The following is a 25,642-nucleotide window of genomic DNA, read 5'->3' as shown; positions in this document are numbered from 1 at the left end:
AAGGTCAGTGGAATATTGCAGATACCTGAAGAACTATCCAGCGCTTGTAAGCCAGTAGATGGAGCCAAAATGTGGATTTTCTGAAGTAAAATCAAGAGTATTTAATCGTCAGATCTAAATGTACATTAAAGTAGCAAGCTTTATACACACCCATGCACACCTACATGCTTTATACACACCCATGCACACATACACACCCATGCACACCTACATGCTTTATACACAGCCATGCACACCAGTGTAATTCAAAAATATATACAGCATTCCAAAATGAACTATTTGCAGCACTGAGCACCTAAGCAGCTATGACCCTTGTGGCAATGATGACAATGAAATCATTTATTTGTATTCGTATATAACTTAATTTGGCCAAATCTTCAGTGCCGCTGGCCAGAGGACAAGCACTGTCAATCTATCAATACTATGATAATACTTTGCACTGTCAATTTATCAATACTATGATAATATTTTGCACTGTCAATTTATCAATACTATGATAATACTTTGAGTCGAGAGGAAAGCATCTTGGGCAGGTTATGCTTTGGTACATTTCTATCAATACTATGATAATACTCTGATAGTGGAGAGGAAAGCATCTTGGGCAGGTTATGCTTTGGTATGTTTCTGAACTCAGGTGACAGGATTGGTGCAGCTGTTGGGCTTGATTTTCTCTAGCAAGTATCCAATCATCTGAGAAGCATAATGACAACATAAATAACACATACTCGGCTTGCCTTGTCACCATGTCTGAAATTATATACCTAGTCATGTCTGTTATGGTATACTTTTCATTATGATCCTAAATGCTTCACTATGATCCTAAACGCTTTTAAAATATTAAAACTTGTAAAAATACAATGTGGTTTAGCACCACTGAATGAATGTACAGTATATCATTTGATGTGTGCAGCACTCTGATAATGTACAAAAAGCAGGTCATATATGTTGTTGTTTTTTTCATATATATTTTGCTAAGACCACTGATAGGAGTTGACATGCTATGGCACCTCTGAGAATGCCATGCCATTGCAGCAGCATTAGGTCCAGTTCCACAGCTGAGGCAGTTATGGTGGCCAGTGTGAAGCCAGAGGAAAGTGACCCGTTACATAATACAATAGGCACAAATACTACTTGTGCTGAACAATGGGTCTTGAGCAGTGGAGAAAATGGGACGCTGGGAACTTGCTGGTTTATTTTGAGGAATATGAGCACGTCAGCAACCCTGTCAGCAGCCCTCTTCTGTGCCATCCGCATGGGGTTTCAATGATTGGAGTATTCTTCATTTTGTAACACTAAGTGTTTCATTGAAGGAGTATTCTTCATTTTGTAACACTAAGTGTTTCATTGAAGGAGTATTCTTCATTTTGTAACACTAAGTGTTTCATTGAAGGAGTATTCTTCATTTTGTAATGTTGGTACAACTAAGTGTTGTGAGAATGAAACAAAAACACAAAGCATTGCGTCATGTTATGTTGTATTATGCACTTATCCTCATTCTAACACTCTCATTGCATAATAAAAGATTTACCACATGAGAAGTTCTGTGTATATGTAACGGTTAAATGGATTAACCTATGATTTATGCATATGTTTGGTAAAGTAATGGTCAGACCAAGACACGGTATTGTAGCCTACAATGGTTTTATGTGCCTTGATCAGGTGTCATAGGCCAGGACTAATATGTTTTCAGGTAGCATTTTGCATTTTCTTTTGTTATCAAATTTTTATTTTATCATCTTTAAGTTTCTCTATAGATTCCTTGTATTTAAAAAATACTAATATTAAAAACTAATATTTGCAATGCACTGATATACACTTGATGTTCAGATTTTTATGTCAGTTAGACAGATTTGATCATTTGTCATTATTGAATCATTTATTTTCTCTTTATCTTAAGAATTGTTTGTGGTGTATGCTTTTTGGGATTGATAATCAAATCTGGAGCTATGTACTTTGTATAGATGTTCCCAGCACTCATCAGAGTGTCTTATAACAACACCAGTGGAGTGGACTCGTATGCTGTATACTTATTAGATGACTCCAATAAATTACAAACTGACCGCTGTCTTTTTAAAGAGCGTGTCCAGTCTATCCACAAATAGTCCTCTTTCCAGGTTAGAAATGAATGTAAGTAAGGCACTCTCTTTGCCCTTTGGTAGAGAGAAAGCCTGATTTACAAAAGACTGTTTATCCTGGCAAAACAGACTGGTACAACGTCAGAGAAAATGACCCTGAAATGCTCTCACTGCTCGGATCATTGTCCGTCCGCTGCAGAGACAGAATCAGAGGGTGTCAGATGGAGCAGCTTGCAGCTGCTGAGTCATGCAGACCACTCTTACGGAAAGTGTCCCGTCAGCATCTTCCCTGAAGGTCCCCGCTGCAGCCACAGCCATCATTACCAGACAGATGGACAGCCATTACCCCAACACTTGGTCACTGTCAAATCCACCAAGCTGTGAATGTCAACACCTAGAGTAGGCAGTGTGGTCGCAGCCAGAGAAGGCAGCCTTTTTGCACTGTTTTCTGCTGCAAGGAAATGCACAAATTGACAAATGGTAAAATGAGAAAATATTTATTTATCAAAATAGTACATCCAGACATTTTTAGAAAAAATTGTTCTTTACACACATTATGTTGTCAAGGCAAAAGTGATGTGTTTCAGTGCCAACTCATTTAGCTGAGTTCAACTAATCAGCATTCAGGTACAAACCTATGAAGGCCTTTATGCATAGGACACATTGTATATGTTTATGCATAGGGCACATTGTATAATTTATGCATAGGACACATTGTATACGTTTGTGCATAGGACACATTGTATACGTTTATGCATAGGACACATTGTATCCGTTTATGCATAGGACACATTGTATACGTTTTCTGCTGATTAGCACAGTGGTTAGTGTTCCAATATGCACACTGAAATAAGGTATGACTAAAGCATGACGCAAAGGCCTCTGACATTGAAAATACTGCTGATGGAAATAAAGATATGAACTGCACTACTGGGCAAAATATAACCTTATAGCTTTAGCTGAGTGAGAGTGATCAGATGTTTGTTTAACATTTTATATTGAAATGTCACTTTGTCAATGTCAATTTCCTTTTTATCATTGTAAAGTGCAAATGCAGCGTTAGAAAGTGTATTACATTAGTAGGTGCATAATTCTTTCAAATGTAATAAGTGCTAAGAAACCTGTTAAGAGCTCTGGAGGAACGTATGGCTTCTTATTCACCAGTCCTATTCTCCAGACAGTGCTTTCTTATGGAAGAAGTTATACAATCCCAATACTGTATCTAATAACTGCATCAGCTAAAGCTGTATCTCTCATTAAAGACGCATTTCAACGCACTGATCTGGACCCGCAATAAGGCATTCTCCAGGCCCCATTTTGCCCCTGACTAGACACATATAACTGATTCAGCCAATCCAGGACTTATATTATTCAGTGTTTTCATCTGAGGGTTATCAAGCATTAAGAGACCTGAGACATTTAGCTGAACACAATGACTGAATGGCAACTTATTCAGTCAGTGGTCAAAACATCACTAGTGATGTGTATATAGTTGTATATCACATGACTAAGCACATTAATGCACTAGCTGTTCCGTAACAGAGTACTCTGCACTGTATCTAAACAATCACAACAATGTGTATGTAACATGAGTAGGTTACTATGCATATTTATAGCGTGAATAAATAATATTAATATAAAACCCTGATATGGGCATGATGGACAAAACAAGAATGTTAAAAGAATGTATATGCACCATGTGGAATTATTGAAAGGGCTTCTTTAGGTCTTCTTTACTTTAACTGTACAAATCACATTGAAAAATAGAAATAAAATCAATTTACAAGATGCATTAGGCTATTTTACAAAAACGCAAATTATTGCTAAGTTTTACATTAGCCTTCCCCCTAAATGTTCAAGAGGCAGTTATTATTAAGTAATGAAAAAAATATATAACTGTCAAAAAGTGTTTAGCATAGCATAGTGTTTAGCATATCCACCACAGTAACAGGTATACATACTCTCGTGCACAGCAATTGAACTATAACACGCAGTTAAGTAGGCTAGATGTTGTATAGGTCATTGCCTACTTCCTGAAAAGTCTACACAGTCTGTAAAAATCTCAGAGACATTTTCTTCAGACTATGTTTGCGATAGTCATCACGTTATATAACGTTATCACGTTATTGTAATTTGTTACATTCTAAAAGGAGCTGCAGCTTACACTATTAATCAAATTAAGGATAGCTGCACAGGAAAGTTCAAGCGTGTCGGTTGTACCTGCTGTTCAACATTCCACCACACAATGGCGCTCCGACACCGTCAGACGAAGAAGTGTTTAGACAGCCAGCACAGTAGGCCCACGGGTGGTTAGTCTATTAGGCTACCTTTAAACACCACCTCCTCTCACATTAGCTGAACGGTTCCACTTTGACCTCACAATGTCGGTTATAGGTCTGTCGAAAACATCAGGGTAACAGCTTCAGTGCCATTCAGCCTACTAAGGTTCTGCACAGGTGGGCATAGGATATGACGCCACACACAGAATACGGTACATGCAATTTTCACCTTTCGATCTTGTAATCTGTGTTTTTTTGAATATATGTGTATAAATCAAATGATTCAGATAATTTTGGAGAAGAATATAATACATTTCAAAAGTCAAAACTTAATTCTTCAACAGAAAAGTTGAAGCATCCAGGAGTTGTTTGTACGCTCAGACATCTGTCAGCTTCCCAGTGTAAGTCTCCAGAGAACCGAAGTTGATGTATCTAGATGTATCCAAATCGTCTTCCATCATTTCAGCATGAATGAGAGAAGGCTTACTATCGTTTTCCTTCACTTCGACATAAAATGACCCTTCCCGAGCGCATGTGACATGGACGTATTCTCTATCATCCTCCTTATCGTTTTCCCTGCGATAGAAATAGCTAAAATTTGATACGATGACAGGTACGGGTAGGGCAATAGTTAGCACACCAGCAATGGCACACATGGATCCTACTAATTTTCCTCCAATGGTCACCGGGCTCATGTCTCCATAGCCCACGGTCGTCATAGTCACAACTGCCCACCAGAACGAATCAGGGATGCTCGGGAATCCAGCTGCTGGATCATCAGCTTCTGCGAAGAACACTGCACTCGCGAACAATACGATGCCAATGATGAGGAAGAAAATCAAGAGACCGAGTTCTCTCATGCTTGCGCGTAGGGTCCGCCCCAAAATCTGGAGACCTTTGGAGTGGCGGGAGAGTTTGAAGATGCGAAACACTCTCACCAACCGGATAACTCTCAGAATGGCTAATGACGCAGCCTGTTGGTGGCCTCCTTGGGTTTCTGCCAGCTCCAAGCCCAGAGTAACGAAATATGGCCCAATAGCCACAATATCAATCACATTCATGATGTCTTTATAGAAAGTAGTCTTGCTAGGACATGCCAGGAATCTCACCACAAATTCAAAGGAGAACCACACTATACAGAGAGTCTCCAATATAAAAAATGGATCTGTGAACGGATTGTGCTTTTCCTCATTGGTTGTCCCATTCATAAGGTGGTTACTGAATACACTGGTTTCTTCCCTGAACTCTGGTAACGTTTCCAAACAAAATATTACAATAGATATCAAAATGACCAATACGGAGACTATGGCAATAATCCTTGCTGCTCCAGAACTGTCGGGATATTCAAACATCAGCCATATTTGACGCTGAAGTTCGTTTGATGGCATTGGTCGTTGTTCTTCTTTTGACAAACCCTCGTCTTCAATAAAATTGTCAAGCACACCATCTTCGATCTCGTAAAATTTAATTTCTTCCATAAACATATCAACCGGCACATTGATAGGCCTCCGGAGACGCCCTCCAGACTGATAAAAGTACAGGATGGCATCGAAGCTGGGTCGGTTCCTGTCGAAAAAGAACTCATTTTTCACTGGATCAAAATACCGCATTCTTTTACGAGGGTCCCCCAATAGAGTGTTCGGGAACCGCGCGAGGGTTTTCACCTGGGTCTCGAAACGCAGGCCAGAGATGTTGATCACCACCAACTCGCTACATTCCTGGTCTCCTCGTTCCAAATCGCTTCCATCTGTTTGCATTGGGTTCACCGTCAGAATTTCATCACGGATCTCTGGGCACACCACTGTCATCTTTGCCCCCCGAGGGTGACGCGAGTCGCTTCGAAACGGCCCCAGCCCGTACGCCTCACCCCACCAACTCTTGGCAAAACCTGCCACTTTGGCGGCTGTTGTCGAAACAAGGGCTGAGTGAATTCAACCCACGTATAGCAGGTTACAGATGTTTCTTTTCTTGCGTTTTACTTCCTGTTAACCATGTCTCACAACTTGCTGTCGCATAGGACTTGTGTACAACGGTTGCGCACGGAGAAAAGCATGAATGGATATGGGGTTCACACAGTGCTTTAAACAGCTGAACCCTCCCCGATTTGATTGACATGCTGACGCCTCCTTGTTGAGCACTTGTCAGTACAGAACTTATCATAACTGTTAATGGCAATACATTAGTATTGTAAAACAGTTTTAGAAGTTACAACTAATACCTCTTCACCATCCCTTAATTATATTTTAGGAATATAACGTTAGATCAAAATGTTGGATTTGATTTTGGGAATCTAAAAATGGTTGAGGTAAATGCTGAAGATGGCTGAAATGAAATGCATTCAAAAAAGAACACTTTGAAAATGTATTTAGATATTAATAAATCAAATAGTAAGTGACTTTATACAATCTTGTAAAATATTGTAAGATGTTTTCCAAAGACCACAGATTTTAAGATCAACACTTGGTATTGGATCTTGTGGATAGCAATGCATAGTTTAATGCAGAAAGTCTGTCAGTCCTGGCTATGGCAGTGGAAACTGCTGGCTTGACTGACATCTGAGTATCCACCAAGGATAACGTCTTCAGGAAGCCAAAATAACACTCCCATTCCAAGCACCTACGGGATTCAATTTTACAACCAGGAACATGGACACTTCAATGTAACCTTTCTTTGGGGTCATATTAGATAAGATATGGATATTAACTAGTGATATTATTCCTCGTGCAACATTATGTCACTAAATCATTTAGTTTTTCTCCCAAAAGTACAGTTTATGTTTGGAATGCAGCAGATATTAGGCTACCTCCATTGACGTTCTTGCCTTTCTGGTTTTGTTCCACAAATAGGATATACTCAATTTCATTTGTAAGAGGAGAGAGAGCTAACTTTACATTTAGATTTTATATCCTTCCAACATCAAAGTAACAACGTTTTGCAAGTGGATATTTAGACAGAGCATGGCATCTACTATCAGCAAAAACACGATTGGTAAACCGATACGTCATGGTCTGCATCAGAACGTTCCCCATTAGATTTATTGAATCAGCGCATGGGGTGTTTACTACGCCATCTCTAGTCATTCTGACTTGAGCTACCTTACTATGGAACCATTATGTCTTCATGTCTTAAAGCACACAGTTACCATCATGATTGATGTCTTAAAGCACACTGTTACCAGATGTCTAAAAGCACACTGTTACCATCATGATTGATGTTCTAAAGCACACTGTTACCATCAATATGATTTCACAGGCCTAATATTGATGTCTAAAGCTCTCTGTTACCATCATGATTGATGTCTTGAATACACTGATTCCAAATACATTTCACAGGCAACACAGTAAAGCTCTCTCTGTAACTTGAATAAGATTCCAAATGCAACAGTGCCACATGATTGATGTCTTAAAGCACACTGTTACCATCATGATTGATGTCTTAAAGCACACTGTTACCATCATGATTGATGTCTTAAAGCACACTGTTACCATCATGATTGATGTCTTAAAGCACACTGTTACCATCATGATTGATGTCTTAAAGCACACAGTTACCATCATGATTGATGTCTAAAAGCACACAGTTACCATCATGATTGATGTCTTAAATCTTGATGTCTTAAAGCACAATAGCCACCACATTACCATCATGATTGATGTCTTCTTCAACTTTTTGTCTGGTGACCCCCCAAAAAACATGGGCCAATTCTCACGACCCTCTTCTCTCTAACCAGTGGAATTTGGTTTAGAAATGTTGTGAGATGGGCATTGGAAGTAGAGGCAGAAAATGTCTTCTCTCATAGGTAGGCTATGTCAACATCAAAGGCATTATGTCAATGGCAGCCTTTGACTAAAAATGTCTTTAATCCAGACTGCAAATCATCACGCGACCCCTCCAATATTTTTGCCAACCCCCTGGGGTCCCCACCCCCAGTTTGAGAACCACTGCATTAAAGCAAGCTCCATGTGACAGAAGCACAACTAAAGAAAAGAGAGTGCAGTAAAATAGTTCCCCTGAAATGTTTCGCTTTGGAACATAATGACTAATATTCTAACTGAACTGAATGCATCATAGAGCTGTGTCCACCCAATCATACTGCCTGTGGTTATTGTGTTTAGCAAACACTTTTGTCCAAATCAACTTACAGAACCGGAACCTTACAATAAACTAAAAACTAAACTATTATTAGAAGTTTGTAAGCCAACATTAAGCAGCATAGTAATACTTAGAATAATATCAAATATCAAGAATGAAAATAAACAAATACCATAAACATATAAATAATAAATAGTCCTGAAAAGGCTAATGATGGACTAATAAAAAGAGATTTAGGAGTTCAACCCCCGAGTTCTGCATCCGGTGCACATCTACCAAACACCAGACTGCAGGTGAGAGGTCTATTAGTCTGGCAGTCCCTGACTCCCTAAGGTAAAAGGTGAAAGGCATTGCTCCAAACCCAAAGATCTGCCTTGCCTAATCCAGTAAACGGTTCTGTTAAGAACAGGAAGCCCTGCCGCTAGTTGCTAGTGTTGAATGTCAGTGTCAGATATCAGTGTCAGGACATGCTGCCGCCCGATGATAATTTGTTAGCATTCTTCAGTCACTAAACAACTGTCTGGGTCAAGATGGCAGGATGTCACTGTTTCCAGGGAAACAACTAAAACAATGAAATGTTATAGAAAATGTTGCATTAAAAGTGACAAAAGATATGTTTGGTTTTGGCTATGGCTATGTTTCTCATATGCTGACATTCACTGGAGTCCTTTTGCCATTTAAAAGACAATGTTTTGTATTTGTGTGTCCGTACACCCCATGTAGCACCCATAGATATGCCTGTTACCTCAAAGTTATTAATTTTTAAGTATTTATTTAAATAAAAAAATAAGTATTCTGTAGTATGTTTTTTTGTGGAAGAAGTACCATTCCCATGTACAGTAGCATTCACACTTTCAGGTCTAAGAAGCGTTCAGTTCCTCACTCCACCGTGCCAGGTAACCCAGGGAGTCCCAGAGGGACTGTGAGGACTGGCCAGCCTTAATGGACAACCGCAGCACACCACGTTTAGAGGCTACTCCCACCGCAACAGGATATCATGCTCAGAACAGAACCGTGGAACTCCCACAATGCCCTTCACATACTGAAGCACGGCCACGTCTCTGAGTGAGGAGACATTCCCGTGAATGATATGAAGCACTGCCACACCTCTGAGTGAGGAGACAATTTCCGTGAATGATTTCCTGTGAAAGCAACCAACGTTGACAACGAGACACTCTTTCACAACACAAGTCTTTACATGTCATTAAACATTGACAGCATGAGCCTTATATCTCTGGGGTTAGTTTGTGCTTTTTTGTACTTTTTACTTTCTAATGGTGGTATGTGTACAGTCAAAATGTTGGCAAATCTAAACATAGAACAGATGAGTTCCTCATTCCCCTGTGTGTGTGTGTGTGTGTGTGTGTGCGTGTGCGTGCGTGCGTGCGTGCGCGTGCGTGCGTGTGTGTGTGTGTGTGCGCGTGTGTGTGCGTGTGTGTGTGTGTGTGTGTGTGTGAGAGTTTCCTTCCTCCTTTCCCTTTTAGGTCACGAGTGCATAGCCCCAGGGAGGTGTTGTGACTGACACGCTTGTCATTTGTCCTTTTCCACACCATGTGCATCATTTGAGACCCCTGCACACGTGTGTGTGTTGTGCCCAAGGAGCGGAGTAATGAACCTGCACACATTTGATGGGTGTGTGGATGGATGTGTGTGGAATGTGTGTGTGTGGATGTGTGTCGGTGCTTTGGAAGGCATGCTCGTGCGGAAGGCCTTATCGAATTATGAAATTCTTTTTTTTTCAGCAGGTGTGAGAGCCAGCAGTCAGCAGCTCTAGCGGATGGCCTCGGGGCCAAGGGAGGCCTGTGCCAGCCGTGGCGTTGTATATGAAATCAGCTGGGGGACTTGGCGAGACTTCCACATACTACAGCAGACGGGTGATGAAAGCTCCAGTCGCTCACACACACACACACACACACACACACACACATGGGGATGCGTTGATGTGTGGTAATCCGCTGAAAGAGGACGGCTGCCCTATTCCCATTAACAGGCATTAGAGCGCCGGCTCTCCTGTGATGGACATTTATTAACATTCATTGAGAACGCCACACCTAAAAAATACGCCTCTGACCTTCAGCTGAGGCCAGGAGCAACTCACTTATTGATCATTTTGCACAAGCAATCAAATGAGTTGCCAAGTCAAACCACACTGTCTATTCCTTCATCATACGTCATTGCACAGGAGTATGGATGTGTTAAAGGGGCGAAAATCTAACCATCTAACCAAACGCTAACCAAACTCTAACCAATCATTTGTAGCGTGAATGTGTTGGGGTGATCAGAAGCAGCACCTGTTGGTGGGATCCATTTGCCCCTGGAGTGTGAGCCCTATTTGCCCCTGGAGCGTGAGCCCCACTTCCCCTGTGTGTGTGTGTGTGTGTGTGAGCGTGAGCCCTTGTGCAATGTGCCGGTCCTCCTCTCTCCTCCCGCCGTAACCCTACCCTCTTACCCTACCCTCTTACCCTACCCTGGGGCAACATAGCAGCAGCTCTGAGGGTTTTCATTGCCACCAATTTTAGCCGGCTGTCAAGGCGAGTTTGATAGCCATGTTTTCAGTGATCGGTAACCATGCATGAAGCAAGAGGGAGAAACTGAACACCCAAGATCCGAAAGGCGGGGCTCCTCAGAATATCTAGCCCTGCGGCCCCCCCCCCCCGGGCCCTTTCCGGTTTTTGATTTCAGTCCTTCATTAAGCACTGTCCTTTTTTAGTAGACAGCATTAGCCCGATCCCCGAGCCCCCAGGGCCTGGGAAGACTGTCCACAGAACACCCTGTAAAATATAAAGGGGATTGCTCGGCAGTCCGGTGCACACCAAGCGGTCTTGCAGTCTGGTGCACACGGTCTTGCAGTCTGGTGCACACCAAGCGGTCTTGCTCTTCACCAAGCGGTCTTGCTCTTCCATGGTGTGCCCTTTTCCACACTAGTGCACTTTCAAGCATGTGGCCACAAGTGTTAGTAGTGTACACAAGTGTTAGTAGTTGTGTAAGGGAATTTGTCTGCAGCCTTGCCCATGTATTTTCTCAAATGTAACGGATATAAGGTACTGTGTGTGTGAATGTATGTGCATAGAAGGTACTGTGTGTGTAAATGTATGTGCATAGAAGGTGCTGTGTGTGTAAATGCATGTGCATAGAAGGTGCTGTGTGTGTAAATGTATGTGCATAGATTCTATGCACATACATTTACACACACAGCACCTTCTATGCACATACATTTACACACACAGTACTGTGTGTGTAAATGTATGTGCAAAGAAGCCTACTTTGACCGACCTTGATAGAGACTTGGAGACATAGGATTGATTCACTGTTTCAACAACAACCCTTTGTTGTACTAAACAGTGCTAGAATTTTTCATTTGTATGCACTGTTAATACAAACATGAGTTCTGTATAGGTTTCCAACAGAGATCCAGTCCCATTGCACAAATCTCCTGTGTGTGCTCCTCTATGACCACATGAAGCTCATGAGCAGGCCCATATGAGTGGTCATGAGCAGGCCCATATGGGTGGTCATGTGCAGGCCCATATGGGTGGTCATGTGCAGCCCCATATGGGGCTGCCTGCTGGTCATGACTCATGTGCAGCCGTGGCCTACTGGTTAGCGCTTCGGACTTGTAGACCGGAGGGTTGCCGGTTCGAACCCCGACCAGTAGGCACGGCTGAAGTGCCCTTGAGCAAGGCACCAAACCCCTCACTGCTCCCCGAGCGCCGCTGTTGTTGCAGGCAGCTCACTGTGCCGGGATTAGTGTGTGCTTCACCTCACTGTGTGTTCACTCTGTGCTGAGTGTGTTTCACTAATTCACGGGTTGGGATAAATGCAGAGACCAAATTTCCCTCACGGGACCAAAAGAGTATATATACTTATACTTATACTTAAACTGTGCAGGTCCATATGGGCCCCCTGCTGGTCAGGGTGGTCATGTGCAGGTCCATATGGGCCCCCTGCTGGTCAGGGTGGTGCCCACTGTTACTGACACCATTGATGTGCACTCAGCACCGCGGGGGTTCCCATGGCGATAACAATCAAATCCACGGCTCCATGCGAGTCTCTCGGAGGCTCTGTGCTGGCGCAAATAAAGTGCTTTGGCTCTGAGCCCTTTTCCTAGAGAAACAATGCTTATTATTATTTTGTTGTATTGTTTTGTTTGTTTGTTGTTGTGTTTCCTTGCCTTCCTACTATGTAAAGCGACCTTGGGTTTGAGAAAGGTGCTATATAAAATAAACGTATTATCATTATTATTATTATTATTATTATTATTAATGTTTAATGCGAATACTGCTCCTGTCTATCCGTGCATGTGTGGAATTCTACATGGATAGAACTGTCTGTATATCAGAAGTATAAGAAACAACCAACTCTGCTCAAGGGACAGATGATTCGAATCCCATTGGTGTTCAAACGTAGAACAGCTACAACCTCCAGGAGGTTCAGCTGTTTAGTTTGTAGTCCAGGGTGCACCTACACAGGTGACCCGTAGAGCAAACCAGGGCTGACTAAGCAAAGATGCTTTACAACCATTCAAATGTGCTGCTTAATGGCTAAAGCAGGATGCAATCAAAACAATGCCAAAGATCATATGTGTCCGAATGCACAGTTTAATGTCGCCTCTGATGTCAAAGGAGGTTTAACAGTTCATGTGTGTCTGAATGCACACAGTTTAATGTCGCCTCTGATGTCAAAGAGCCAACTTCACTGATTTCAAAAATAGTGACTACTGACCAGTGTCTAGGTTTTAAAAAAACTGGCAGTCAGGTGTTAGATAAAAACCTAGAGGCATTTTTAGGTAATTCTATTTCATTCTAATCAAATGTAATGGATAATTCATGATACATGATTTATTTTGCTAATAAATTGTTGATTCAAATTAAAGTCAGCACCATTAAAGAGAAGTATCAATTTCCCATTTCAAACTTTAGTGGACAATGAATCAAATTTGTGTGTGTGGGAGTGTACTGTACACCCGCTGGGATGTTATACTTTGTGCAAACACCAGAGCACCCTGTAACTGAAGCTAGCAGAGAGAGAGAGAGTGAGTGAGTGTGAAACGCGCAGCACTTCTTCAGGGAAACACAGGCACTCCTATAAATAGCTGGGCTGTAGTCACTGGGTGACTCTGTGTGTGTGTGTGTGTGTGGGTCCCTGCCACTCCTCAGCTGCGTGTTCTATTCCCATCAGCCACTGCACTTCACTAATGTGTGCAGCCTGCATCTAAATGACTCCGTTGAGAGTACTAAAATACTAAATCAAAAAAAGAACGCAACAGAAGTTGAATTCCCATAGCGGTCATTTCATGGAATGCATATACAAACCCTTTGAGGTGCTAATCAAAGACAATATAAGTTTGTTTTTGCATTAGAAGCATTCACCTTTGTTATGGTAAAGGTATGGTATCCACATGCAGTATGTGGATGTACTATGATATCTCACCACTAGATGTCACAATAAAACCTTGAGGACCAGAGCCGTTAATAGCCGTTGAGGACAGCTGAAACCCATATAAAAACAACCAAAACAATTATCCTACTGTAACTGTAGACTGTACGGTCTAATCTCATCCTAGGACTCACTAGGATTTTTAGGATGGGTGGTCCTTGGTCATGGGATATAAGTATAAGTATGTCAGGCAGCCTACTTTCTTGGTTGGTACATCACAGTAGAATATATGTTTTCCTGTTTTCTAAAGCAACAGCCTTCAAAAGGCGATTTTAACAGTCCCTCTTTAGAAGTTTCATTTCTTTGTCATGTCAAACATGTGCCAAACACATCTCACCTCATTGTCACTTTTAGGCCTAGTAAGACCAGTCAGTTATATTTCATACTAAAGCAGAGGATATTGTGAGGAGGAAAAATCAGGGGGAAACTGTTTTGACAATTATTTGATGGGTTGTTGTGATTTGTTTCAAGAGAATCTTGAATCTTGTTAAAGAGAATGAAAGTGGTGTTGAATTTGAGTTTTGTGTCTGTGTGCAGGTAGGCTGAAGGGGTCTTGATGAACCATTACAAATCTGATAATGATGATGATGATGATGATGAGAAGGATATATTTGCCAAAGGACGGTACAGTGTAACAAACAAAAAACTATATTAAATAAAAAGTATAGGACAGATAGAGCTAGGATTAATATATTTTCCTTTACCCCACAGTTAATCTCTCCTCAAGAATATTCCAGTCTTTTTACACAGTGACCAAGCTTATTAAACTTGTTACCATGGTGATCCTCACTCTGTTAAATAACATGTTACGGATAACAACTGTCAGGTATTTCTTCTACTCACCTATATATGCTGTGGTGATAAAAGTTTGAGTAAATGAGCAATCCCAATAATACATTTGAATATAGCATCTAAACTCCAGACTTTCCCAGGTCGGTCGACACAGGTGACTTTCCCAGGTCGGTCGACACAGGTGGTTGGATGCCCAGCAGGCCTCGCCCTCCTAAACAGCCCCGTCCCAAGAGGAAGGGCTCTGCCAGAGGACACCGATCTGGAGTCCAGATACGACAACGCCATCAATACCGTCTGCCTAACAATGGCATCAATACCCTGTCTGCTTAGCGAGAAGTCCTCCGAGCATGTACGTTTAAAGATGAAATGCTCTCTGGCTTGGACTCATTTGATCGGGTTCTGGAGTATCTGCCATTTCCTAAGTGCATCCACAGACTCAGGTTTGGAACAATATAGATTTTCCAGATTTATATTCATAATTACATTAACTTCTTGCAATTTCCTTGTGATTTCTGTTACTTTTGCTTTTAATTATACCTGAATGTAAACTGCAGTTGCCCAGAACTAACAAAGGAAATCAGAGATTATCTGATATTAACAAAAATGTAGCGCCCTCTAGTGAGAAATAATGACAATGCAAGAGTGCATAGAGTAAACATTTTTTTAAAAGACAAATAAATTCAGTTATTTTGCTTAAATAAAAATGTACATATTTATTTTACAATAGACATAACTCTTTAAAAAATTTACAGGGTTTTCCTTTACTGTACACTAAATGAATTATAAAGTATTTTCAGCATTAGTCTTAGAAGAAGCTTAGCATTGTATAGAAACAATTATTCACATCTCTGCTAGGTAAGGCAAAAATCAGGATTAACAACAGAATGGGGAAAGGGGGCTAGTGGACGCGACGCACATTGATGATCCGCACATAGTCTATGAACACAAAGTCAGACATGTTTTCATGCAGGATTATCATTTGGATAAACTTCTGATTATGGTGGTTATGTCTGCACAAACGTTTTATCTGGTAAATGATCACTGTAAAACATTGGAAAAGATAGAACAAATGTTCTAAGTTTAAAAGAAGAGGAACAAATGTGAGCAAACTAAATACTGTGCCAAGGCTTCACCTGCCCATTGAGCCATTTGAAGCCCATGGCAGATGTTTTGGTTGGCTGTAGAAACAAACAGATGTGACATCTACAGGCGACCAAAGTCCAATGCCTGGATACATTCAAAACCAAATGACTTGGGCAATTAAAATGTGAGGTCACTAGTTACTGGTGACGGGGGGAAAGCCAATTGCAAATTAGAGACTTTTGAACAACTACAAATATAATTCTGGGTTCCGTAGCTTCTGAAATCGAAGACTAAGGACCATCCGCATGAGCGCTTCATGACCAAGGCCCAATTTCTCAAGAGCATCAGTGCAACAGCGCCCTCTCCTGGTCACTCACGCGTGGGAACTGCGGCACTGTGATGCATCTGGGAGTGGTCATTTTTCACTAAGGTCAAGGGGAGGGGGACTGGCCTTCACAGCCCAGGAGTGCTCAGGGCATCCAGCCAGACCACACACACATGTAAACAAAACATTTTAAAAGCCAAGGACCAATGGCAATGAGGGAAAAAGAGACATGACTTTTGGCAAACAAATAAATACCATTCTGCGATCACAAAAGGCAAAAAGAAAAAGAAAGGTCAGAACTAATGACATGTATCCCTAGAATGTGCCTCTAGCAGATCTGGTTAGATGTTTAGCTTTCGTCACTTACTCCATTTAGTACTTTCAAGTAATTATGCATCCCATTCTAGCACACACAAGGCATTTGCAGTTAATTAATGATCAAGGCAGTGAGACCAGGTACCTTTATTTCCTAGTGGTGATTAGCTGAGCAAACAGGAACCACTTTTTCTACCAATGAACATGAAATACATTACCAACACCAGAACAAAACCCTTCAGCAATGCATACTGTGGGCATGAGATTCCTTGCTTTAGTTCTACTTCAACACCCCACACTTTTTGTGCTAGGACTGCACCTTTATAATGTATCAGATCAGGGAATTAGAATCACGTCTATTATGGTCAGGCACAACTGAAGAGGTTCCATGTTGTGTGATGGAGTTCTCCCTTATGTTTGGCTACTCTGACAGGAGAGACAGGGCATGAACATGTAGGTATTGTTAGTACGACAGACAAGACACCATGATGGCTGAGAGAGACAGTAAGGCTTTCCAAGTCAGACATGAAAACCATTTCCCAACCATTTTTTGTACCAATTTTGTAGCCATTTGTCAAACAAAAGTTAGTAAACATGTGGTTTGGCATCGGAAGCCTGAATGCAAATAAAACAAAAACAAGTGCAGCTGTTTGACCCCATCGGGAAGCCGCTGTGTGGGAACACATTCCTCTTCCATAGTGTGGAATTCCATGGAGTGGATAGAACAGAGGGCACTTCCATTTGGAGAGCGTCTCCTTAAATAGAATGAGAATAATACCAAAAAAAGCAGAAAATAATAGAATTATACTATCAAAATATCAGAGATCCCCTTAACCCATAAACCCTGTAAGCCAGGGTATAAAATGACTGAATCTGACAGACGCTGTTCTGTTAAACAGGGTTGCAAACTGACAGACAGAACTGACATCTGTGTGCACGTGTTAAGCATCCACTCCGGTCGTTTCAATGCCCGTTTGTGCTTTTCTGCTAAACAAATCACTGTGTTGTAATATGTGGACTTTTGAATTGGCAGTTTGAAATAATAGTGCAATTCAATTACAGTCTGTTTCAATGTGCTATGGTTAACAGTTGCAGTGGGCACCATTCTCTTCTGTCCAGGGACCAGTGTATGAGGCACAGACCAGAGGGGAAGTAGGGTGGCTGACTCCAGATCAGCGTGTAGTTAGTACGGCCAGTGTCCACTTGGAGATGTTTGAGGCTGAGCGACATACGTGCCCTTTACATTCAGTGCTCCTGCTGCCCGTACTGTTGCCATGATACCATGTTACCTGCGTACTCATGTCTCAACAAACACATACTGCCAAACAGTGCTCTGTGTGTGTGGAGCTATTACAGGGCAAGGCTAAGAAGGCTAGTGGTGATTTCAACATACATGTAAGGACGACAGAAACAGGGGAAAGAGACTGCAAACCGTATGACCTGCATGACACGGAGACTGCAAACCGTATGACCTGCATGACACGTGTGTGGAGAGAACGACCAATAGGAGGACAACAGACAGGCTCAGAGGGTCCAGCCCCCTTATTCCGTTATGGCATTGCAATGTTAAGACACAGACTAACCGCCCGGCGTTAAAAAAACATTCTCCCCTCAAAAAAGCAGGAGTAGACACAACATAAAACGCACAAGTAAAAAACACACTCTGGTGGGGGAGACTAACAAGTCCAGGCTGGTCTTCCCGGTGTGCTCTCTGTCCAGTACACACACTGCCCACTCCAGGAGGGATGGCCAGGCCCTCTGTGCCCAGGCAGAGGAGGATGGGGGGGGGTTCTGCTCCAGTGTGATGGGGGTCGTGGGCTGGTGGCTGGAGGTGGAGGCAGGCTGTGGGTTAGTGCTCGGGGTTGGTGGCGCCTGCGGGGGTGACGATCTTCACGTACTGGGTGAAGATGGCATCAAAGGCCTCGTCTCTGTGGATCATGGCACCAAACACCAGGGGCTGGTGAGGAAGAGGAAGAGGATGGTGAGGTCACGGCACTGCTCCACAAATATACAGAATTCAGTCTGTGGATGCCGAGTTACAACACTTCTTTTTCAACTTCAAGCTTTTGTCAAGTTTCAATCATGTCTGAATCGTACTAAAAGGGTCAAGCTCCAACCCATGACAACATTACATAGTGCAGTCCCATGCGTTCTGAAGGAAATCCCCTTTTTGTCAAGTTTCAAAACACTGGGTACCAATAATGTCGGAAACAGACACAATGGTCACGCGTAGTGGTCATGTTTGGGGGCTGTGTTGGCATAGTCATGTTTGGGGGCTGTGTTGGCATGGTCATGTTGGCATGGTCATGTGTTGGCATGGTCATGTTTGGGGGCTGTGTTGGCATGGTTATGTTGGCATGGTCATGTGTTGGCATGGTCATGTTTGGGGGCTGTGTTGGTCATGTTCCTCTATCTACAAACAGGAATGCCGCTGATCTAAACATCAGTTAAAGATTTGTTTTTAATTCACTGGTATCACCTTCAGATAATGCCGCTGCCTGAGTGTGGTGCCGGCTATGTGGGAATTGTTCCTTTGATCACAGCTGACTGTGGGGCTGACTGAGTTGAACCACTAATCGCCACGTGCCATTCTGTCATGTGTGGCTAAGTTTCATGTTTGTCTGTTGTATGCGTTATGTCCTACGTGTATATCTACATGTATGTATTGTTTCTGTCCTTTGTATGCTGTCCCCCTATACTTAAATGAGCTGTCCAGGGATGCAAAAAGAATTTCAGCACAAACTGACAAATAAAGTTGTATCGTATCGTTATGACTCAAGGTAAAACTCTACTAAAAGGGAACAACAGACCTGCATCTATCTAATAACTAATAATTAATAAGTAAATAAAAAAAACACAAACATTTAATCTAGTAAATAAAACACACAAACATTTAATCTAGTAATGTGGTGGCTAACAAGGGTGAAGCTCATCTGGGATTTTCACCGACTCATGACTCCAAGTGACTTTCTTACCTTCTGTGTGTATGGAGTCGCTATGGAGATCCCCATTCCAGACCCCGGCAGCACAGACAGGACTTTGTACTGCAACACAGACACAGCATTACAAAACAAACACAACATTCTGTACTGCAACACAGACACAACGTTACAAAACAAACACAACATTCTGTACTGCAACACAGACACAACGTTGCAAAACAAACACAACATTCTGTACTGCAACACAGACACAACGTTGCAAAACAAACACAACATTCTGTACTGCAACACAGACACAACGTTACAAAACAAACACACGTTCTGTCAACAGTCAAACAACTAGAACGGTGAAGCCCAAACATGTCCTGAAAGCTGAGAGGTCACCTTCTGGATATCTGTGATGTCCTCCAGCTTGATGACCTTGTTCTTCTTTGAGGAGCTCGATCTGGAGCTGGAGCTCTCGAAGCAGAGGTAACTGGGTATGAGGGACACACACACAGACACACCTTAGATGAGGAGGCGAAGGGGATTGAGAGTGCACAAAGTGCACACACACACAGGACACACACACACACACACACACACACTTGGTTCATGTTTGCAAGTATAACTCAAGACATTTAACAATTCACAACAGAACTCACTTCTCTGTCACATACAGAACTCCATTCCGGATGTAGTCAGTGGGCATCTTCCTGTCCCTGTTAATCAAGCAGCAGCGCCACCCGTTGTCACACACTGAGGAGAAGACACACACACACACACACACACACACACACACAAAACGGTCAGTGAGGAAACACACACAGCGGTCCTCAGCAGCTCCCCAGTGGGTCTGTGCCATGCTATGCCATGCTGTGCCAGGCTATGCCAGGCTATGCCATGCTGTGCCAGGCTGCCCACCTTGCAGGGGCCTCTCCGTCTCCGGCAGGTTGAACACCTCGTGGAAGGCTCCCTTCTTGGTGCTGTTGATGCGGCCGCCATCCTCCTCCCTGAGGCCGACCGGGACGCCGCTGGCCGCCAGGTTGCCCCGGGCAACCGTGGGGTGGACCTGAGGAACGCAGAGGTCAGAGTTTGGCTCTTGCGGTCAGCAGACACACAGAGTGCCTAAGGGAGAGGCTATCTACATGTCTAGCGCTAGGACACAGGTCATCATTAAAACTGTTTGCTTGCTGCTACTGGTGTCTTTAGGAAGGAAAACAAATCCTAGATCTAGAAATACAGAGAACCTCTAGAGTACAGGAGGAACCATGCCCCCCCCAGATAACCTCTAGAGTACAGGAGGAACCATGCCCCCCCCCCCCCTAAGCCTGATGTAGCAGAATTGACTACAGTGCTCTTGTAGTGGGCACTGGATGAGGGGATTTGCTGAAGAGTGACTGAACTGTTCTCATGTGGAAAGCACACACACGCGCACACACACACACACACACACACACACACCCTTTCAACAGCAATTTCTTACAGTGTTAGTTGGAATCATGCAAAGCAAAATCTATATTTAGGTTCATGTTTTCTGAAATGTCATGGCCATTCTCTCTCCAGGCAATGAGCACTCGTCCAGCTGGAGGACCATTTCAGAAGCACCTTTAACACATCACCGCATATGTTGGGACTTTTCTCTGTCCTTTGTTCTAATCCAAGTCAGTGCTGCTTTTTTCCAATTCAGTGCTGAATTAAAGACAGAGGCCCCTGATATTCACATGCAACGTTCAACATTACCAAATCCTACTATTTCTGATCAGCAGTTCGCTTCAGACTAATGTAGAAGTGATTCAATAGAAAAAGGGACACTCACATTATGAGATATCACAATAGCTGAGCCCATTTCGGTCGTATTGTTGCACTACAGATCATTACACATAATTCATTTGTATTTGCCAAATTTCTGCCGTCTTCCTATGGAACAGACACAATTCCATCTGCTTCACATCAGAAAGGAGTACAAAGACTAGTCCATTCATGCAGCATGAAGTGACATGAGATTCCAAATGAAGGCCTTTGGAAAAGCACACACACACACACACACACGCCTTTGGAAAAGTGCTCAGCTGTTGTGAGACCCAACCACACTACAACTACTGCCCACCTACACCAAGTTTCAGCTATGCCCACTATCAGCCATTATCTACACACACGCGTACACACACGCGCACACACACACAAGCACCCCAATCATCATAGACCAAAGATGCCCACTATCAGCCATCATCTACACACACGCGCGTACACACGCACGCGCGCACACACACACAAGCACCCCAATCATCATAGACCAAAGACAAAAGAAGAATTTATTCCTATTACCCACAAGTTCAGTAAACTCACATATATGGACATTACACCATCAGTGTTGTATCTGAAACACACACACACACACACACACACACACACACACAAGCCAGCCAGAGGTGCCAGAAGGCAGGCAGGTGCTATTAAACTGAGGGTCACACCAGAAGCCTACCTTCTCAAACCCAGAGAGCTGAGATGGGGAGAAAACAGCAAAACAGTCATGTGACACAGTTGGTAAAACACCCTCACACACACACACACACCTCTATATTTGAAATGCTCAAAGCAAACTCAACTCAAATCAGAACAAAAATGTGGAGTGCACTGGCTAACACACATCATCGACCTACTTTATGAAAAACAACCATTCATATACATTCTAGTGGAAGCATGTATGAAATTCATATACATTCTAGTGGAAGCATGCATCATGTATGAAATTCACGCGTTTGCAACGGAAGAAAGCGTGGTCAGAGTTGGGCTTTTTTTAGACCCCCACACACACCCACACCCCACCCCCTCCACACACACACACACCACCCACCCCCCACCCACACCCCACCCAGATAGAGTTCTAGAGACCACAGGGTTCCGCCGTGCTGAGCCAGCTTTGCATTGCATGTGCACTGGACACTTGAATATTCAAATGTTCAGCAAATCAGCTAATGCCCCATATTACAGGACAAACAGACATCAAGGTCATCAGGAGAAAGACACTTCAAAACGTGACACTCCCTCACACTCACCCGTCTGGACAGGTTCATGTTGTTCCGGTCCTTCAGCTGAGGGTCAGTGGGCAGGCTGGTCCAGACGATGTAGGGGGTGTCATACTTGGACCTCAGTTTTGGACAGCTCTTGAAGATGAAGTCGATGATGAAGAACTTGATGCCGGCATAAAGACCTGAGAGAGAGAGAGATAGATAGATAGATAGAGAGAGAGAGAGAGAGAGAGAGAGAAAGAGATAGAGAGGCAGATTTATATACATGCATATATATAGATAGAGAGAGAGAGAGAGAGGCATATATAAAAGAGAGATAGGAGCATATATCATATATATAGAGAGAGAGAGAGACATATATATATATATATATAGAGAGAGAGAGAGATATATATATAAAGCATATATATATATCGATAGAGATAGGGGCAGAGAGAGAAAGACAGAGAGAGAGGTAGATAGAGAGAGAGAGAGAGAGAAAGAGAGAGATAGAGAGAGATAGAGAGAGAGAGAGAGAGAAAGAGAATGAATGTTATTTCAAAGGAGACAACTGGATGGAGCATGTTGACTGTCTGGTGTCTAAAGAGGCAGGATTAATAAAACACAACCTTGTTCAGTAAAGCCGCTCAACTCAGAACTATTTCACAGGCCGCAAAAGAATTCAGCAGATCATCAGTGTCTGATGTTCTATAGTTAACAGAGCAGCTGACTTTGTAAAGGGTTGGATCTTTGGAAATTACTAACAGCAGATTGACAGATCATTCATTAACAATAATTAGGTTTCTGTATTTAATGTTTGTGCACTTCCATTCAGGAGTCATATCATATGATATGTGTTTGGTTGTGATAGCAGAAAAACAGGAAGTTGAGCTAGTTGGGCTTTAAGGGTCCTCCCCACCCCCAACCTCATTACACACTACACCTCTAAGCATCAGACAAGCTCAGACTCATGTGGCAGAGGAAGGAGAAACTCAAAGTGTGTCGTTTCCTCGGGCTTCCTCCTGAAGGGAACAGAGGCGCAGCGCTTCAAATGCAGTGGACGTGTCGTGCAGCGCAGCGCAAGGTTGGACAGCGGCTCACCCATAATGAAGCCCAGTAGTTTGTAGGGCAGCAGACAGGAAGATATGAAGGCCACCCACAGACCCACGTACAACTTCTGAGTGATCTCAGGCTGCACCCACATGAAGAGACTAGTGAACCAAACACACACACACATTTACCAGGTGTATCACTCAAAGCAGTTTACAGAAAAAGTGAAGAAACATTCTCCTAGTCGGTCTGTTACTCTGACACTAGATAGAATCTTCAGCTCATTTTCAGCTACAGCAAGTCTATCTGGATCCAAGTAAGTTCAACAGTAAACTATCTGATGGAAAAAAACAAAAAAACATTTGGTTTTGGTATTTTGGAAAAGGTTAACTCACTTCTTGATCTTCTCCAAGACATCAGACATCTTTCCAAACAGGTTCTGTCAAGCAACACAACGGCAGTGAGTGCAGCTCTGAAGTGGCTCTATGAGCAGGGCAGCCACACGATGCACATGGACCATCACTCAAGACCACCGTGCACCTCCCCCACCTCCCTCCCCCTCCTCCCCCATCCCGACTCCAGCACACCTCCCCCACCTCCCCCCCTCCCTGTGCACACCCTCCCCCCCCCCTCCCTGTGCACACCCTGTGCACCTGTGCACACCTCCCCCCATCCGTACCTGTGCACACCTCCCCCATCCCGCCTGTGCTTTTTCCTCCCCACCTCCTCCCTCCATCCGTGCCTGTGCACACCCCCCACCTCCCCCCCCCTCCTCCCCCATCCGCATCCTGTGCACACCTCCCCCTCCTCCCCCCCCTCCTGTGCACACCCCCCACCGGGACCTGTGCACCCCCCCACCTCCCCCTCCCTCCCTCCCATCCCCTGTGCACACCTCCCCCACCTCCCTCCCCCCCCATCGTTGCCTGTGCACACCTCACCCCTCCCTTCCTCCCTCCCTCCCCCGATCCGTACCTGTGCACATCTCACCTCCCTCTCCCCATCCGTACCTGTGCTTTCTGAGCTACATCAAGGACAAGCTGGAACTTCTCAGAAACAGTCAAGTCCTCCTTTGGTGGTTCCTTGTAGACAGACAGATCAGGTAAGATCCACCAGTGTTGGTTTAAATCCAACATTCATCCAGATCTTAAATTAACCAATTAACTCAACCTTTTCTCATAAAAGCAGACAATATTAAGCTCTTCATATACTAAAATAGAACTAGTAGCAACACAAACAACAACAATAAAAAACAAATGACAATGATCATGGTGTCTTACCACAGTTTCTGAAACCTCAGGCACGATGCTCCACTGGATTCTCCAACCCCTGAGGAGCAGCACAGGAAATGAGCTCAAAAAACACCTTGACCACCTCCTCACTGCTCAACAAACACCTTAAACGTCCCACATACTCGACGCACCCGACCAGTAGCGCGACAATGTGACGTCACAGAAGCGCCATAACCATTTATACTCGCGCGTGGTGGTCGGAACACTAGTTGCAATATTCTCCTGAACAGAGGTGTCGCTGTTGTGAAAAGACTAACATTAACTACTTACACAGCAGAAGAAGCTGCAGTAAGAAACACCAGTAGCTAGCCTCTGTGATGGTACTTCAGACTTTGGTTGCTACTATTCACAACTACCATCATCATTATCATGTAGTTTCCAAGGTGTGTGTGCACAGGTAGATAGATAGATAGATAGATGGCTATATAGATAGGTACTTTATTAATTTAATTTTAATAGTTTAAACAGTTTAGTTAGCTGGCTAGCTAGCTAGCAGCTGGCTGAGTTTGTGTAATTTCCTGAAGTGGAAAGAGATTTTGTTCAGGCCTTAATAGATATCCTTTGTTTGAAAATAAATCGTTTCTATTCTTTCCTCTTAATTCCATGTGTTTGCAACTCTCACTGGTAACTTTGTTAACTTATCCAGCAAACTATTAAAAATTCACGACTGTAACAAAACACTGCAAATCCTCGCTAGTCCATCTTCCTGAACTAGTCCATCTTCCTGTTTGTGCGCGCCAAAAAACCCGCTGGCGCCTGAAAAAAAATGATCATTTTGACGTCATACAATAAAGCTACGTATTGCTAAAAAAAAACCCTGGCGCCAGAGAGATCTGCGTCATTTTGGCGTCACATTGTCAGCTTTACCGTGTGCTACACGGCTAAAAACCCTGGGCGCAGCCAGAGATCGCGATCATTTTGGCGCCACATTGTCGCTACCGTGTGCCACGTCTAAAACCCTGGGCGCCAGAGAC

The 25,642-nt window shown here is 43.2% G+C and overlaps 2 protein-coding genes across 2 annotated transcripts in view; both read right to left on the bottom strand.

Moving 5' to 3' along the window:
- Positions 1-2,403: 2,403 nt before the first annotated feature.
- Positions 2,404-6,396, bottom strand: kcna6a (potassium voltage-gated channel, shaker-related, subfamily, member 6 a). The gene is made up of 2 exons (XM_048258102.1): positions 4,296-6,396; positions 2,404-2,526 (listed from the first exon to the last, which is right to left on the bottom strand). The coding sequence occupies exon 1, from the start codon at positions 6,160-6,162 to the stop codon at positions 4,732-4,734; it is 1,431 nt and encodes a 476-aa protein (XP_048114059.1). The 5' UTR covers positions 6,163-6,396; the 3' UTR covers positions 2,404-2,526; positions 4,296-4,731.
- Positions 6,397-17,658: 11,262 nt separating this feature from the next.
- Positions 17,659-25,642, bottom strand: part of gramd4b (GRAM domain containing 4b) — a 43,178-nt gene continuing 35,194 nt past the window's right edge. Inside the window, exons 11-21 of the mRNA XM_048256176.1 lie at positions 24,657-24,705; positions 24,387-24,458; positions 23,775-23,818; positions 23,431-23,540; positions 22,378-22,532; positions 20,243-20,390; positions 19,984-20,077; positions 19,724-19,814; positions 19,373-19,441; positions 17,870-18,354; positions 17,659-17,837 (exon numbers count right to left, since the gene is read on the bottom strand). Of these exons, the coding sequence (XP_048112133.1) occupies positions 18,247-18,354; positions 19,373-19,441; positions 19,724-19,814; positions 19,984-20,077; positions 20,243-20,390; positions 22,378-22,532; positions 23,431-23,540; positions 23,775-23,818; positions 24,387-24,458; positions 24,657-24,705 (940 nt within the window). The 3' untranslated portion in view covers positions 17,659-17,837; positions 17,870-18,246. The remainder of the gene's footprint in view (positions 17,838-17,869; positions 18,355-19,372; positions 19,442-19,723; positions 19,815-19,983; positions 20,078-20,242; positions 20,391-22,377; positions 22,533-23,430; positions 23,541-23,774; positions 23,819-24,386; positions 24,459-24,656; positions 24,706-25,642) is intronic.

The sequence above is a fragment of the Alosa alosa genome, chromosome 11 (assembly GCF_017589495.1).
Source record: "Alosa alosa isolate M-15738 ecotype Scorff River chromosome 11, AALO_Geno_1.1, whole genome shotgun sequence".
Taxonomy (NCBI): Eukaryota; Metazoa; Chordata; class Actinopteri; order Clupeiformes; family Clupeidae; genus Alosa; species Alosa alosa.
Note: the sequence above shows the minus strand (reverse complement) of the source record. Positions and strands in the feature narration are given on the sequence as shown.

Coding starts and splice junctions, on each gene's coding strand:
- kcna6a (XM_048258102.1), bottom strand. CDS start 6,162: ATGACAGTGGTGTGCCCAGAGATCCGTGATGAAATTCTGACGGTGAAC.